Source organism: Phragmites australis, chromosome 4, assembly GCF_958298935.1.
Source record: "Phragmites australis chromosome 4, lpPhrAust1.1, whole genome shotgun sequence".
Classification (NCBI taxonomy): domain Eukaryota; kingdom Viridiplantae; phylum Streptophyta; class Magnoliopsida; order Poales; family Poaceae; genus Phragmites; species Phragmites australis.
Window position 1 is genome coordinate 7,456,411 of NC_084924.1, and position 14,595 is coordinate 7,471,005.

The 14,595-nt window shown below is 43.2% G+C and overlaps 1 protein-coding gene and 1 pseudogene across 1 annotated transcript; one reads left to right on the plus strand and one right to left on the minus strand.

Moving 5' to 3' along the window:
* The first annotated feature begins 7,971 nt into the window (after nt 1–7,971).
* Nucleotides 7,972–11,526, plus strand: LOC133915518 (4-hydroxy-3-methylbut-2-enyl diphosphate reductase, chloroplastic). The gene is made up of 10 exons (XM_062358706.1): nt 7,972–8,359; nt 8,479–8,675; nt 8,986–9,165; nt 9,273–9,404; nt 9,500–9,574; nt 9,663–9,768; nt 9,876–9,965; nt 10,602–10,792; nt 10,971–11,057; nt 11,181–11,526. Exons 1-10 carry the CDS (start codon nt 8,095–8,097, stop codon nt 11,244–11,246), a joined length of 1,389 nt encoding a protein of 462 aa, XP_062214690.1. The 5' UTR covers nt 7,972–8,094; the 3' UTR covers nt 11,247–11,526.
* Nucleotides 11,527–12,867: 1,341 nt separating this feature from the next.
* Nucleotides 12,868–14,370, minus strand: LOC133914564 (uncharacterized protein At1g28695-like; annotated as a pseudogene).
* Between the last annotated feature and the right edge of the window lie 225 nt (nt 14,371–14,595).

Here is a 14,595-nt window from a genome sequence, read left to right on the forward strand (position 1 = left end):
CATTGAAGCGTTCTCCCACTTTTTCACCATGGTCCGACATATCGTGGAGTGCACATCGTGACGGCAGCCCGACGTTGTTGTACGCGAGCTGTCGTCCACGCGTTCCACGTAGAGGCCCCCATGACCTTCCTCCGCGTTCAGCACCAGCAATATGCTAGTCCTCAACCTCCGCTCCGTGATCAGGTAATTTTTTTACTCTAAGAATTTTTTATTTAGTCCAAGAATTTTTTTATTTCATTGAAAATTATGTCATATCATAGATATGTCAAACGCTATAAGTATTAGAGTAAAATAAATATTTTGTACATAATTTTTCTTTGTAATATTGTTGTACATTTACGTAATCTTAGCAATATATTGTTTTAGATATATGTAGGGTTCATTAACTTGGTATTTTGTTCAATACATTTATTTTATGCTGTAATTATGTCAAACACTAGAAATCTTAGAGTTTTCTATGTAAATGGTCAAATCCATAATGGTCCATATAGTGTCGATTTGAGTAATTGTGCACGCAGGAGGCTTTGGATGGACCGCCCTCCCAGTTCACAGGAGGCTCTGGATGAGCCGCCCCTAGTTCACAGGAGGCCCTGGATGGACCGGGCATGGCTATGATACTCCTCAGCCTCTGCAATCTATCCATGCATGAGGCTCTGGTTTTACCACGCTTGTGTGTGTTCCTACACCAGGTATGTCATGACTCTTTATTCCATAATGTTTGATTTATTACACATTCTCCGTCAATACTCACTTGTTTCTGCATGATATAAATGCCAGTTTGATCCGCATCAATACAACCAGGTAGGTTTTCAAGGGTACGCCGCACTCTAGCGGGAACCTATTCTTTGACTATGTAGGGGCTTCAGAAGTGCTGGGCTCATCACAGTTGTATGGTGCACATCCGCCCACTCAGATTACACAGTAAGAGGTAGAAGGGCAGCTATGGTCCCCAGTTGCCCAGACGTGAGCGCCACGCGCCTGATTGGTACACACCTTCCGCTTACAAGCATCCTCGTGAGGAGGTACAAGCCAGCATTCCAGCAGCAACACATAGGCGAAATCGTGCCAGAGGCAGGGTCCAGGGAAGGGGTTAGGGTAGGGGTCAGGAGTAGTCTGTGTTGCTTTTATACTTAATAAATGTCATTTGTTCAGCTTTCTATTTCATTAGTTTGGACTGCTAGTTTACGGAGTAGTTTAGTTACTATGATCCTGCTATCTTATGATACTACTATCTTATTCTACTATGTCACTACGATAGGAACAGCCAACGCGAATGTCTGGATGAGAAATCTCTATCTTTTTCACCAACTCAGTAGATATTTTCTTTCACCCGGCAATCTGTCTTTCCATAAGCCATGTTTCGTTTAGCGATGGAGTACTACATGCCATTATATCCTATCAAAGATTGTGTACGAGTAGGGTACGAGTTGGTGCATATTGTCTTCGTACTGTAGCACAAGACAGGTAATAAATGCTTACGATGACCCTTATATGTGATGTATTTTACTTTATTCAATAAAATGGTCAGAATTTATTATTCTACTAATACGTTTTTTCTAAGCCCAATGATTTCATTGGACTCTCTATCTTACATGCTAAGGTAATAATAATTACTTGCTGAACTTTTACAGAATAAAATAACCACACCAAGCAACAATTTCTACAGGGAATCTCTATCAAGCATCAATGCCACAACTTTTTTAGCTTTCACAGGGAATCCTATACTCTAGCTTCCAACCAAGCCCGTGCACTCAATCCATACACCAGCTCCCAACTATTATTAATAACCCCACCCTCATCCATGGATAGACCACTCTTTTCTCAGCACTCTCAACTGTAATATCTTCCACAGCTCCAGCAAGCCCACCTAAAAACATTGGAGAATTTTCATCCCCAAAAGGGTCGAACCGCCGATGTGCTTCTATGGTAACCCTTTAGGTTTCGTGAGTCCCAAGACATATCCTACACATATGACCTACGCTCCTTCATATGTGCCAACTACCAGTACGACAAGCTTCGACATGGACCGTATAATACCCATAGGTATAGCGACATAGGTCACTCATGTGGCACTTTCCATACAATTTCGTGCACTGTCTTATTTATCTTCCCTCTTGTTTCATTTGTCTAGTCTCCTTCACCTATCTGTGACTTTATGAAATAGCTCGATATAGAGCAAAATGAGCACTAGAAGCAGTTGGTCGACATGAGTATGCGGTGGAGGAGGGAAGCATACAAATGCTGGGAGTACGAGTAACAACATGACGAACTATGACTAAAGCGTCAGGAGGAGTGCATGAGGAAGGCAACGGCTGAAGCACGCGAAGCAGAGACGGAAAGGAAGAGAGAGATGACCTGTCGTGCTAGGGTGGCGGGCACCGATGCCCTGAGAAATAGTAAATATCCTAGGTGCACTTAGTAAAGAGCATGTATTATAGCCTGATATATTTTCTTTCCCTAAGGCATGTTAGGTTTAACAGGCACGCTATTAGGTTACTCTTTAGGCGTACCGTATATGCTAATGTTTGTTGTCGTCAGCTCTTTATGGTTAGAGTCTATTTGCGCTACGATGAAAAACCACATATCATATGTAATATTCATCAGCGTATGCAACCTCTATATCAAGTTCTATACTACTTATGCTTTACAACTACTATTGTATCCTCTCATGTAATTTTTATCAGCTACGTCCTATTATCAGACAAACGATTCTACAATTTATTTTACATCATTCCATTCCGTATAAGAAATAAGTTCAATCGCAAAATAAATATTTTATCGACAAAAGAAAATTTTCAACCATTCTGACGCAGGAGATAGGGTTCACATAGAGCTCACGGGGAGTTTTCATTCAATCGTTTGACGAAAACAAGTTTTTCGTCAACGGTTTGGCGAAAATTAATTTCGTGTATTATTTAGCGACAATTAGTTTTCGTCCAACGGTTTGGCAAAAATAGCCTCAAAACTACCGTCGGGACCCCTAAACTGTCGCCAGGGACATGTCACAAATTTTTGCCATATGGTTTAGCAAAACTAGTATTTTCGCCGTACGATAGAGTGAGAACTTGTTTTCACCAAACCATTGAATGAATAGGTATTATTTTTGCAATTTCTTCATTTTCATTATTATTTTTATAATATCCAAAAAAAAGTAATATTAAAAAAATCACCGTCTGCACTACTACCTCAAACAAGATGGGAGAGAAATAGATTTCCAATATGCGAAATGTATGGACAACTGGGCATGAGCGGATGAGCCCAGCCCGGCATAAACCACTGTATAAATTTGTAAAAAAAGGAAAGGGACCTCCATCGATCTGACTTTTCCTTTTGTAATTGCTCCCAATCTACAAGATAAACCGGTGTGGGAGCCAAGTATACAACAGTAGGGTACATGTACATCAATGGTAATTAAACTCTAGAAATGAACAATAGCCATAGGAAGAACTGCCTTGCGCCCCAGCACCTTGACAAGGTTACGTTCACAATCAAAATATCTAGAATATACAAGTCACTGGTGAATGTTGTGAGGTTATTTTGTGCTTAGACAGCTTTTCTAAGCTCAGCTGAAAGTTTTATTATCTCTGCTGACAACCCCTCAGATCCGCTCTGTTATGTGACAAGCTGATCCTACAGGAAGGAAAGTATATATGTTAGATCATCTCTAATTGATTCCTGTCGTGGCCTAGAATTCTTTTACGAAGGGATTTTTTTCTCTCTTCAGTGATCTAACGGTTCTCATCACAGAGGAATTTCCTGGTCAATCCCTTCAGGATGAGATTCTCTCTTTTTTTTTTCATGAATCCCTTCGAAATGAAGATGTTAGAGATGAGAGAAAATAAAGGGAATGAGAATAGGGAGGAAAATCGGGTGAGAATAGGGAGGAAAATAGGGAGGGAACGAAATGAATGGAATATGGTTGAGATGATCTTATGGTAAACTGATGGCCATAGGTCGTAATCAGAAGAAAAAAAGAATCAAAATCTCGCTGATTAACCTTCAGAGGGAGATTTTCGTTGACCAATTCTAGCGGGCTTGATATGCTGTTCTCGTTGTGCCCATCTGGGTGGATATATTGCTAGATTTCTACAGGCTAGCTTGCTCTAGTCTTAGTTCCTCCAAGTGGGAACGGAGCTCTTCATTTTGCTTCAAACAATCTCTAACATGGAAATTTCAATTAAATCAACAGGCATGCAAGTATCTTCTGCAAAGTTTCGTGCAGCATCTCTACGCAGGAAATGACCAAGACCGCCGGGAACACACCTGATTTTCCCATTGTATTGTATCGGTCATAGCTTCTTGGTAAGATGTAGACAAGGCTGAGTTCTCCTCAAACAGTTTTTCTATTTCTGACGATTCAGAATCAATCTATCCAATACAATTATATATCCAGGGAAATGCTCAGCAAGTGTGTGCTTAATTTGAATGCCATAAGGTTTCAAGAATTGTTGCCTCAGCACGAACTCTTCAGCTAATTTTTGTTGCTCCTGTTGCCTTAGCAGTGACTCTTGCTCTGGTTCATTTTACATGTAAAGATGACAGAATAATGAAAATGATGTAACACTCAAGCAGAAAAATGATGTCCAATTTGTCCGTTGATGCCATTAATCTACAGGTCCAAAGAGGAAAATGGAGGAGGATGAGGAGAGATACCAGCTCAGGTCTTCCTCTTGCCGAAGATGAGGCCCATGGTGGCGGGCGCTCGGGCACCCAGCGTGCCGCCGCCGCTCGTTACACCACACGCACGCCGCTCCCCTCCGCCCCACCGCGCATGGCGCTGCACCTATGACACAGCGTGCCGCCGCAGCTCGTTACGTGGCGCCGTGCTCCTCCACACCCCCCCCCCCCCCCGCACTTGGCTCCGCGCCGACGGCCCAGCATGCTGTAGCCGTTTGATGCACCGCCGTGCGCTGCGTGCCTGGTGTTGCACCCTTTCACCCTGTCGCATGCCTCGGACCTGTCGATTGCCACGCAGCCTCCGCCGTGCGTTAGGGCGCCACCCGGGGTAAGAGGAAACGACGCTGAGGTAAGGGTGCCACGACCGCCTCCCTCCGCACCGCCGTGATCACTAACCTTAGCCGATGGATAGCAAATGAACTCTTAGACCGAATGCAGATTAGAATGTTAGATTAACTTCAATCGATTTTCTATCCAACTCTCTATTTTTATGGATTCCTATTTATCATCTCTTACTTCCTACATCTAGCAAATAGGAGGTTCGTTATCCATCTATTGCTGCTCTTACGCATGTGAGGAGATGAGAGAGAGCAGGTAAGGGTTGACAGGTGAACGCACGTTGTAAAAGTAGTTATCACGTAAGCGCATATTGTAAGAGCAGTTACCTTATTAGCACATATGTCGTAAGAATTTGTAAGAGCAGTTGTCACGTAAACACACGCGTTATAAAAGCAGTTATCACATAAGCACACGCGTTGTAAGAGTAGTTACTACATAAGCATACACGTTGTAAAAATTTGTAAGAGCATTTGTCATGTGAGTACACGTGTTGTAAGAGCAATTAACACACAAACACACGTGCTGTAAGAGCAGTTATCATATAAGTACAGATGTTGTAAGAGCAGTTACCAAATAAGCACACATATTATAACAACAGTTATAAATATAGCCATCAATAACACCATTTAAATATGAAACGGTTATTTGTTACTTACAAGATATTAATAAAATAGAGTTGAAAGTGAATTATAGGCTGCCAAATTTAGAGATCGGTTAGCACGCGTTGAAAAGTAGGAAAAAAATTTGGATAGGAAATTCTCTATTCTAGGAATAGAGAACAAAAATAGAAAATAGGTTAAAGTTGCTCAATAAAATATTACTCTATTTAAAGAAATACAACTACAATTAATTACTTTCATGTCACGAATTTTTTTTCATAAAATAACCCTAATAATAACATACTACTCGTATATACTAACTGTACTATCGGTGAGAAATAAATAAGATCATAGCTAATCTGGACCGTTAACCTATAAGAATAGATGACTTATATTGATTTTAGGGCACCGTAAAATTTCTCTATCAAAAACATATGCACTTCTAACGGGAAGGAGTATATACTTGCGCACGCTTCAACAGTGTGGGATTGCCGATGTGCAGACCACTTCGCATGCGCGCTGACCAATCTCTCGCCTTGGCCACGGGGCTGTCACGGGAAAACGCGGCGTGCAACATTTCCGGTCACTAACAAGATAACTCTATCATGCCAACTAGTAGTCATTTGCCAGGCCACGACCACTACAAGAGCAAAGACGTTAGCTACTAAAAATATAATGTAACATAGATGAATATTAAAATATTAGAAGAAAAAGGTTAAAAATAAATAAAAAGTCTCAAGGGACGAAGGACCTGTGACCAAGGCCGTGTGGCCAGTCCGTCACGTTTGGGGACAAAATTGTGATAAACAGGGGCTGTCTCCGTCCGAAAAGAGTTTACTCGGTAAGATAAGTATGTAACTCACCGGTAAGATGTAAGGTCGTAAACGAGCACGTGGTTCACCAGTAAAATGTAAAGGTACGTCTTTACCGATCCGAAGTTCGAACCTCGGATTTACACCTCTATTAAAAGATCTTCAAAGAAGGCACAGACAAGAAAATTCGGTAAGTTCACTCGGCGCATTGTTAGTTGTTAAGATGCATGAACGCTATGCTTAAGGCTGTGGTGTCCCGACTTTTGAGAAGAGACCGCATGCGATGCGATACGAGTCAAAACTCAAAAGCGTTGAAGCTCATTTTCCAGGCGCATGTTCTTGTACCCGATTTCACGTGCTGCGCGATTTCAAAATAGGGACTCCGTTTCCACGCACGTGTAGACCGTTTTCGTGTGCGTGATCGTCGATTGTTCAGCGTGAGAAGCATGAGTTGGGAGAAAGTCCCATAATTTGACCATAAGCATCACTGTTTTCAGTCTGCTTGTGCCTGCCAATTCCTCTGGCCACTGCAAATGTAATCGACTCATTGCTGTTAGTCGGTTAGGTACCTTAAACGAGAACCAGCTTTCGACGGATTTGTAGCTATAGTAAGGCACATACATCTACTAATCAATATTTTTGAGAAAAGAAGTACTACTGCTACAACATATTAGTAATAATTGGACCATGCATTGCACCCAAATATACATCTTAATGTTACAAACCAAATGATCAAGCAACCGTCCATAATAGTTATGTCTGTTTGTTAAAAAAGATGTCTCTCTAACAGACATAACGTCTATTGATCTTTTATAAAAGAATATCATCAGCTTAGTGAATGGATTATCGATTTCATTGTCCAATCTATTTGTGTGCTCAATTGTTCTACAATAGTTAAAACCTGTGACCGGCACGCGCAACAAGCACACACCGATCTGAAGTTAATATCAATAGCACTAAAGGTGGAAAAAAACAACACACACGAAGAAAAGGAAATCAAGCAACAAAAATTGTGGCTATCCGTCTGCCCCACTAGTCTCACCCGCGACAGCGCGCGCACCATCTCATGGCGCCCTCGCAAGCGGTTCCGCCGTGCTGCATTTCTTCCGCCGGCCCACAAAAATTCAGAGACCCCCCCGGTAGCAAAACCTCGGCAACGAAAAAAGATGGAGCGCGTGTTAACGAGCAAACACCCGAGTCCTCAGAATTTGGGTGGCCAGGAAAACGTGGTGCCCGGCCGACGACCGTTCTGGAAATTTCAGCTCCCGGTGCCGTGCCGCCCCACCCGGGCAGGGCACGGACGGCCGCACGGCACAAGAGGACAGGGACCGGCGCCCCTCCCAGCCCAGCCTCGCGCTACGGAATATTCTAAATTAAATTTTATAAGGCTATACTAGAAAAATTATTATGAAATTTCATCTATATCATTTATCTTATAATCTAATAAAAAAATAAACACGTATCATTATAAAAAAGAATTTTTCGTAGAACAAAATTATATAGAATTTGCTTTCCAAATATCCCTCCCGTCTCACGGGACGCTCACAGATAAAGGGAGCGGGTCCGGCGCCGAGGCAGCTAATCCCATTCGCTGTCCGCCTGCTGCTGTTCTGCTAGTGCTCTCCGCGACTCCTCCGCCACCGAGTACCAAGAGGCCCACGGCTGCGATGGCGACCATCACCACGCCGCTCCGCTCCGCGCTGCTCTCCCCGGCCGCCGCCGCCTCCTCGGCGCGCCGCCGCGGGGGCAGGCGCGCGCCCGCCTCCGTCCGGTGCGATTCCTCTCCGCCCGCGGCGTCGGCGGCGGCGTCGCTCGACCCGGACTTCGACAAGAAGGCCTTCCGCCACAATCTCACCCGCAGCGACAACTACAACCGCAAGGGCTTTGGCCACAAGAAGGAGACCCTCGAGCTCATGAGCCAGGAGTACACCAGTAAGTAAGCGCGGGCGGAGAGACTCACGCGTGGATTGGTTACAGCCTGATTCGGAGGTGTTTGATGTCCTGATTGATGAGGGGGGCGAATTGAATCGAATTGGTGTGGTGTGCTGCAGGTGATGTCATCAAGACACTCAAGGAGAACGGGAACCAGTACACCTGGGGGCCCGTCACGGTGAAGCTGGCGGAGGCCTACGGATTCTGCTGGGGCGTCGAGCGCGCCGTGCAGATCGCATACGAGGCGCGCAAGCAGTTCCCCGAGGAGCGCATCTGGCTCACCAACGAAATCATCCACAATCCCACAGTTAACAAGGTAATATCATGAGTGGCTCTTTGGAAGAATCTGAGCTTGTAGTGGATGAGGCAAGAAATTTATGGTCTGGTGGTTTCTCTTGTGTATATAGGGGTACAATTCATAAGCTTATGTCCAATTGAGGGACACAAAAAAATCTAGCGGTCAAAGTGTTCATCCTTCAAGTCCAGTTTAATTGGGCCTCAGTGTTCATGCTTTTATGTGCAAATCAAACATCATAATCTCCATATCTACTGGTCCTTATTTTTTGATGCGTGGTTCTGAGGGCCGTGCGTTTAACTAACTTGAACTCTTGTGATTGGGCATGCAGAGATTGGATGAGATGGGCGTCGAAATCATTCCTGTTGACGCGGGTATTAAGGATTTTAATATTGTTGATCAAGGTGATGTTGTTGTATTGCCTGCATTTGGAGCTGCTGTCGAGGAGATGTACACGCTAAATGAGAAGAAAGTGCAGATAGTCGATACAACCTGCCCCTGGGTTTCAAAGGTATATTTTGCTTATGAAGACCCCCTTGTTCTGCCTTCTATGTAACTCTCTGTTCTTCAAAATTCAAACTTGCAATGTCAGTCTAATGAACCCTTTATTAAATATAGGTGTGGAACATGGTCGAAAAGCACAAGAAGAGTGACTACACTTCGATTATTCACGGAAAATATGCCCATGAAGAAACTGTTGCCACTGCTTCTTTTGCAGGAAAGTACATCATTGTGAAGAATATAGCAGAGGTACATCTAACGACGTTTATATTTTGCTGTTGTTTTGGACTTCATATTTAATATGGCCAAAGATATCAAAGTCGAAATGTTCTCAACTTTAACAGGCAATGTATGTATGTGATTATATACTTGGTGGCCAACTTGATGGGTGTAGCTCAACAAAAGAGGAGTTCCTTGAGGTAAGGACTAAGAATTTTACCCAAGTTATCCATCTACTGCCATGTTGGAATGGGATCACTAATTAAACTGTTTGATGCACAATTGCAGAAATTCAAAAACGCTGTTTCTCCAGGATTTGACCCGGATGTTGATCTGGAGAAAGTAGGCATTGCAAATCAAACAACGATGCTTAAAGGAGAAACTGAGGAAATTGGTGGGTTATACTATCAGTCGCTGTTATCTTTATAGCTATGTGATTTATACAATACAAATTCGTTTTGGCACTCATCAATTTTGATTGTAATGCTGTATAACTAATAGGGAAACTTGTTGAGAAGACTATGATGCGTAAGTATGGAGTTGAAAATGTCAATGACCACTTCATCGCCTTCAACACTATTTGTGACGCCACTCAGGTAATTTTTCTTCTAGCCCTACCCAACTGTCTGAGTCTCTCCCTTTTAGATCTTATGTGAAGCATTCCTATGCATACGGTTTCTATATTATCTTGTTTACTCCATTGCCGAATGAAAGATGTTTATGCCTAAGGGAACAACGTTCTAATTTTTCAAAGCAGTGCATTCCAAAGTTTCACATATGCATGTTTAATAGACGCTACAGTGCATGATCTCATTGATCAATTGGAACAAAGTCACCAAACGAACACATCACACAACCACCACCTACCCCATTGATACTCTGTGCGATAAATTCGATAATTGCAGTGGCAATCTTACAACGTTGCTTAATTTTTATGCATGAGGCTACAATACCGATCGTTTGGGAATAGTGGGATTATTACCTTTGGACTGTAATGTTGTCGAAAAGGGTAACATACAGTTGGTTGTAGCTGGTAGTCATTCATGGTCCAATTCAATCCCCATTTACATGCAACCTGCAAAGGAAACTGAGACAGCTATATTTCACCTTTATTCTACACTAGTGTTGGATGGATCATAGTTGATTTATTTTGCTCTACTTTTAGTTTGTGAAAATGTTTCTTCAGGAGACGGATACTGTATTGATTTGTATCCTTCCGCTTGATACCTCAGGAAAGACAAGATGCTATGTATCAGTTAGTGAAGGAGAAAGTTGACCTTATTCTGGTTGTTGGAGGATGGAACTCCAGTAACACCTCTCATTTGCAAGAAATTGGAGAACTCGGTGGAATTCCATCCTACTGGATCGACAGTGAACAAAGGATCGGACCAGGAAACAGGATCGCCTACAAGCTAAATGTACATTCTAATACCCCCACATACGCTTCTTTATTCAACCAAGAATACAGTATATCTGTTAGAAAAATTGTAGAATGCTTAAAGAGATTTTGCAATGAATAAATAGGAAGCTGAAAAAGGGTGAAATTACAATTGAAAGTACATAATCTTTTTAACTGACATTTGAATTGTTTAACAGCATGGTGAACTTGTCGAGAAAGAGAACTGGCTACCCGAAGGGCCTATTACAATTGGTGTTACTTCTGGTGCTTCAACTCCAGACAAGGTAATGTAGAGTTGTAGTGATCTGGTTTAAGTGCTTCTTCTGTACATAGCCTGCTTGTACTTATGCAGATTTTGTGACAACATAAAGCTGCGTAATAGTAATGCTAGCATTCTGCTTATGCAGGTTGTTGAGGATGCGCTGCAGAAGGTATTCGAGATCAAGCGTCAGGAAGTTTTGCAGGCTGTGTAAATTTTAAGCAGGAATTGGTCAAGAGCATAATAGCTGATGGCTTGGCAAAGGTTAGTAGAACCATTGCACAGGCAATGCTTGTACAGTAGCTAAGAATGTAACGCTTTTGGCCCATACTATCACGAGGCACTGTCCTTGTGCTGGGATTTACAGTCTAGTGGAAACGAAAATGTAGTAATCATTTATACGAATAACATTTGCAGCAGTTGTTACAACTTTTTGGCCCTTGAATTTATGCCAGGGAAGTATTTCTTCGTATAAAGACTGATTTGTTAGTTCTTGGATTGAGCTCAGATGCAGGATTTCCAGTACATATGGTAAGTGCAAGAAGAGCAAGGTTCCTGTGTATAATAAGCGTGAGTTCAATCTTGTGTATAATAAGTGTGATTTCCACTTCACAAAATGCTTCCAGCCATCATGCCAATCTCCAGATCCGCACCAAGATCCTAGGCTACTCAATGACCGTCGCTGCTGTCCACGTTGGCTGAAGCATGAGAGGATCCATCTCCAGCCCCTCTACATGCCAAAAAGGATAAAAAGAACGATGCATGAGAGGACATCTTATTTCTCTCAATATTTATGCAAAAAGTGAACTAACACTTCAATTGTAGGTACATGTCAAATTAAATATACACATGAACTGGCTGAAACTGATAACATCAACACACTGATCCAACATTGATTATTATAGGCACTTCAATCTGAACTGCAGGCAACCCATGTAAAAGTATTAGAATATAGAATGACTAGTCAATTACTCTATACTAAAGTGCCTGGGATCCCTGCTGTTCATGTGGGACCCACGTATGTGTACACATATATATACGTATACATATACATATACGTATATGTATATTATACGTATATGTATCCATATACAAATACAAATACATATATGTATCCATATATGTATCCATATAATACAATTTTTTTAGAAATTTCAGAAAAATAGCGAAAGGTATAATAGTTATACAGATAAATCGGCTGAAATAATCTAAAATACACAGAAAAATATCTAAAACTCAAAAAAAAATGAAACAAATTTTGTTAGGTTCGTATTACTGTCGTCTACGTATTAAAATTATGTGCATGCATAAAATACTACCGTTTTCCCCTTAACAAAATGAAAATATTAAATATTAATAAATTCATAAATAAATATTGAGATGCCTAAAATTGGTGAATCTAATTTGTTAGGCTTCTTTTGTCGGCTAGTGTCCTTCTAACGCAAGAAGAAGCCGGTGACTAGTTATCATCATTGCAGACAAAAAAAAAACAATACAGATTAAAAAGAGAGGAAGAAAGTTAAGTTCAGCAATGCGAATTCAGTATCCACTCGTATTGCGAGGTCATACTCACAAAATTAGGCTTCAATACTAAGACAAAAGACATGGTTGTTCTCAGAAACACAAGACAGGAATTAATTTCTGCTATTGCCAAACATAGTATTCATATTTCAAGGCACCTGGTGATAAATAAAGAGTAGCTGCTGACTGTTGTGCTACCTCCAACTAGAAATTAAAGTTCAGTGTATCTTAAAGCTAACTTCTTACATGTTAGTGGAAGAGCAGATATTAACCTCGCCATATCATTTTGGGGTAGTATACGGGCAAACCTCTTCTCACGCCCACGATTTTGCGCACTCCGAGTGCGCCGGCCACCTCAACTCAGCCGTCGTCGTCCCGTTGAGCCGCCCCGCGGCACGGAGAACGGCCTTGAGGTCGGCGACCTTGGCCCGCATGGTGCGGCAGCAGTTGGCGTGCACGGTGGCCACCTGCGCCGCGTCTCGGCTGTCCTGGCAGAACCCGCTGAAGCGCGCCGTGTCCAGGACGCGCGCGCGCACGCCGAGCCGGCGGAACGCGCCGCGCCGCTTCATCCGGTTCAGCACGTCCTGCTCCTTCATGCCCGTCTACGCAGCCCGCGCCGCGTGCCACTCGTCGAACAGCGCCACCGTCCGGTTGTTGGAGGCCACGAAGAAGAAGCCCGTGTTCAGCTCGTTTCCGGCGTAGTCGTGCGACAGGCCGTTGAACTTGTCCGAGCTGATCAGGAAGTCCTCGTCGTCGCCGCGGTCCAGCTTCGGGAACGGGTTCCTCAGCCACATCACGTCCAGATCCTTACAAATCAACAAACCAAAATCTAAACATGCCATGCGAGTATGCAACGATTGATACTAGCAATTTCATGAGTTAATCAAAAGGCAAGTGCATGCATATATTATATGCATGATCTCAAACGTACGCACAGTAAATATGAAGCTGTAGCCGTGCTTGAGGACGTCGCCGAGGAAGCGGATCCGCTGCCACATCATGCGTATGAACCCGTCCGACATGTAGAGCTGCTCCGACGAGAGGTCGCCCGCGCCGTCGCTGGCCACCCGGAGCAGGTAGCACTTGACGCCACCGAGGCTCCTGCACCGGCGGAAGGCCGGCCGGTCCATCGCCACGAGGAGAACATGGTCGATGAGTTGAGCGGTGCCCTCCCCTACCCTCAGGCTCTCGACGAAGAGGTCGAGCAGGCCGTCCTCCTCGGCGTACGCCTTATTCAGCACGGTCAGGATCAGCGTCTTGTTCGCGTACGCCGCGCCGCGCAGCGCCGCCTCCAGATCGTCCGGAGCGAAGGCCTGGCCATCCGTTTGACAATGCCAAGAATTAAGCTAGGCTAATCAGGTTGCAGTAACAATTCTGAAAGAGTTAATTATTTGAACTCTAAAAGTCGATAGACTTGCCGATGATCGGCGGCGCCGTAAGTTGAAGAACTTTTGTTCCTTCTTGGCATCGCCGGCAGCCGGAGAAGACGCGACGACGTACGTGCAAACCACGACGACGAGGCAGACGGCGGAGAGGACCACGATACGGCTCAATGTGCACTGCTCTGGCCGAGCTGGTATCGGCATGCCCATTGGATTTGATCAATTTGCTTGGTCCTTTTCCTTAGCGTTGGAGGAGATCATGTAGCTCGATCACCATGGAAGGTTGGTGGCGTCCCGGATGAGGACGAGAAGGCGCGCAGAATCTCATGTTTTCGGGGGCGGGTTTGTTAGTTCAGTTACGATTTTATATATACAAGATATGTTCATGGAGAGTCATGAGAAGATTGCAGCAAACCTACCATCTTATAAGCTCGAGTCTTTGCAAACACACAATTAATTATAACTAGCAAGTGGCATACGTTAATAGTGTGACTAGCCAAGCTGTAATATTTTATCATAATAATTTTTAATTAAAAATTAATCTTTTAGTTTTTTATAAGATTAGTGTTATTTAGTTACAAAACGTATGAAATTAGAAGAAGAGATAAAAATTATGTTAGTAAAACAGAAAATTATTTATACTCTAAACTTGTACCGAAT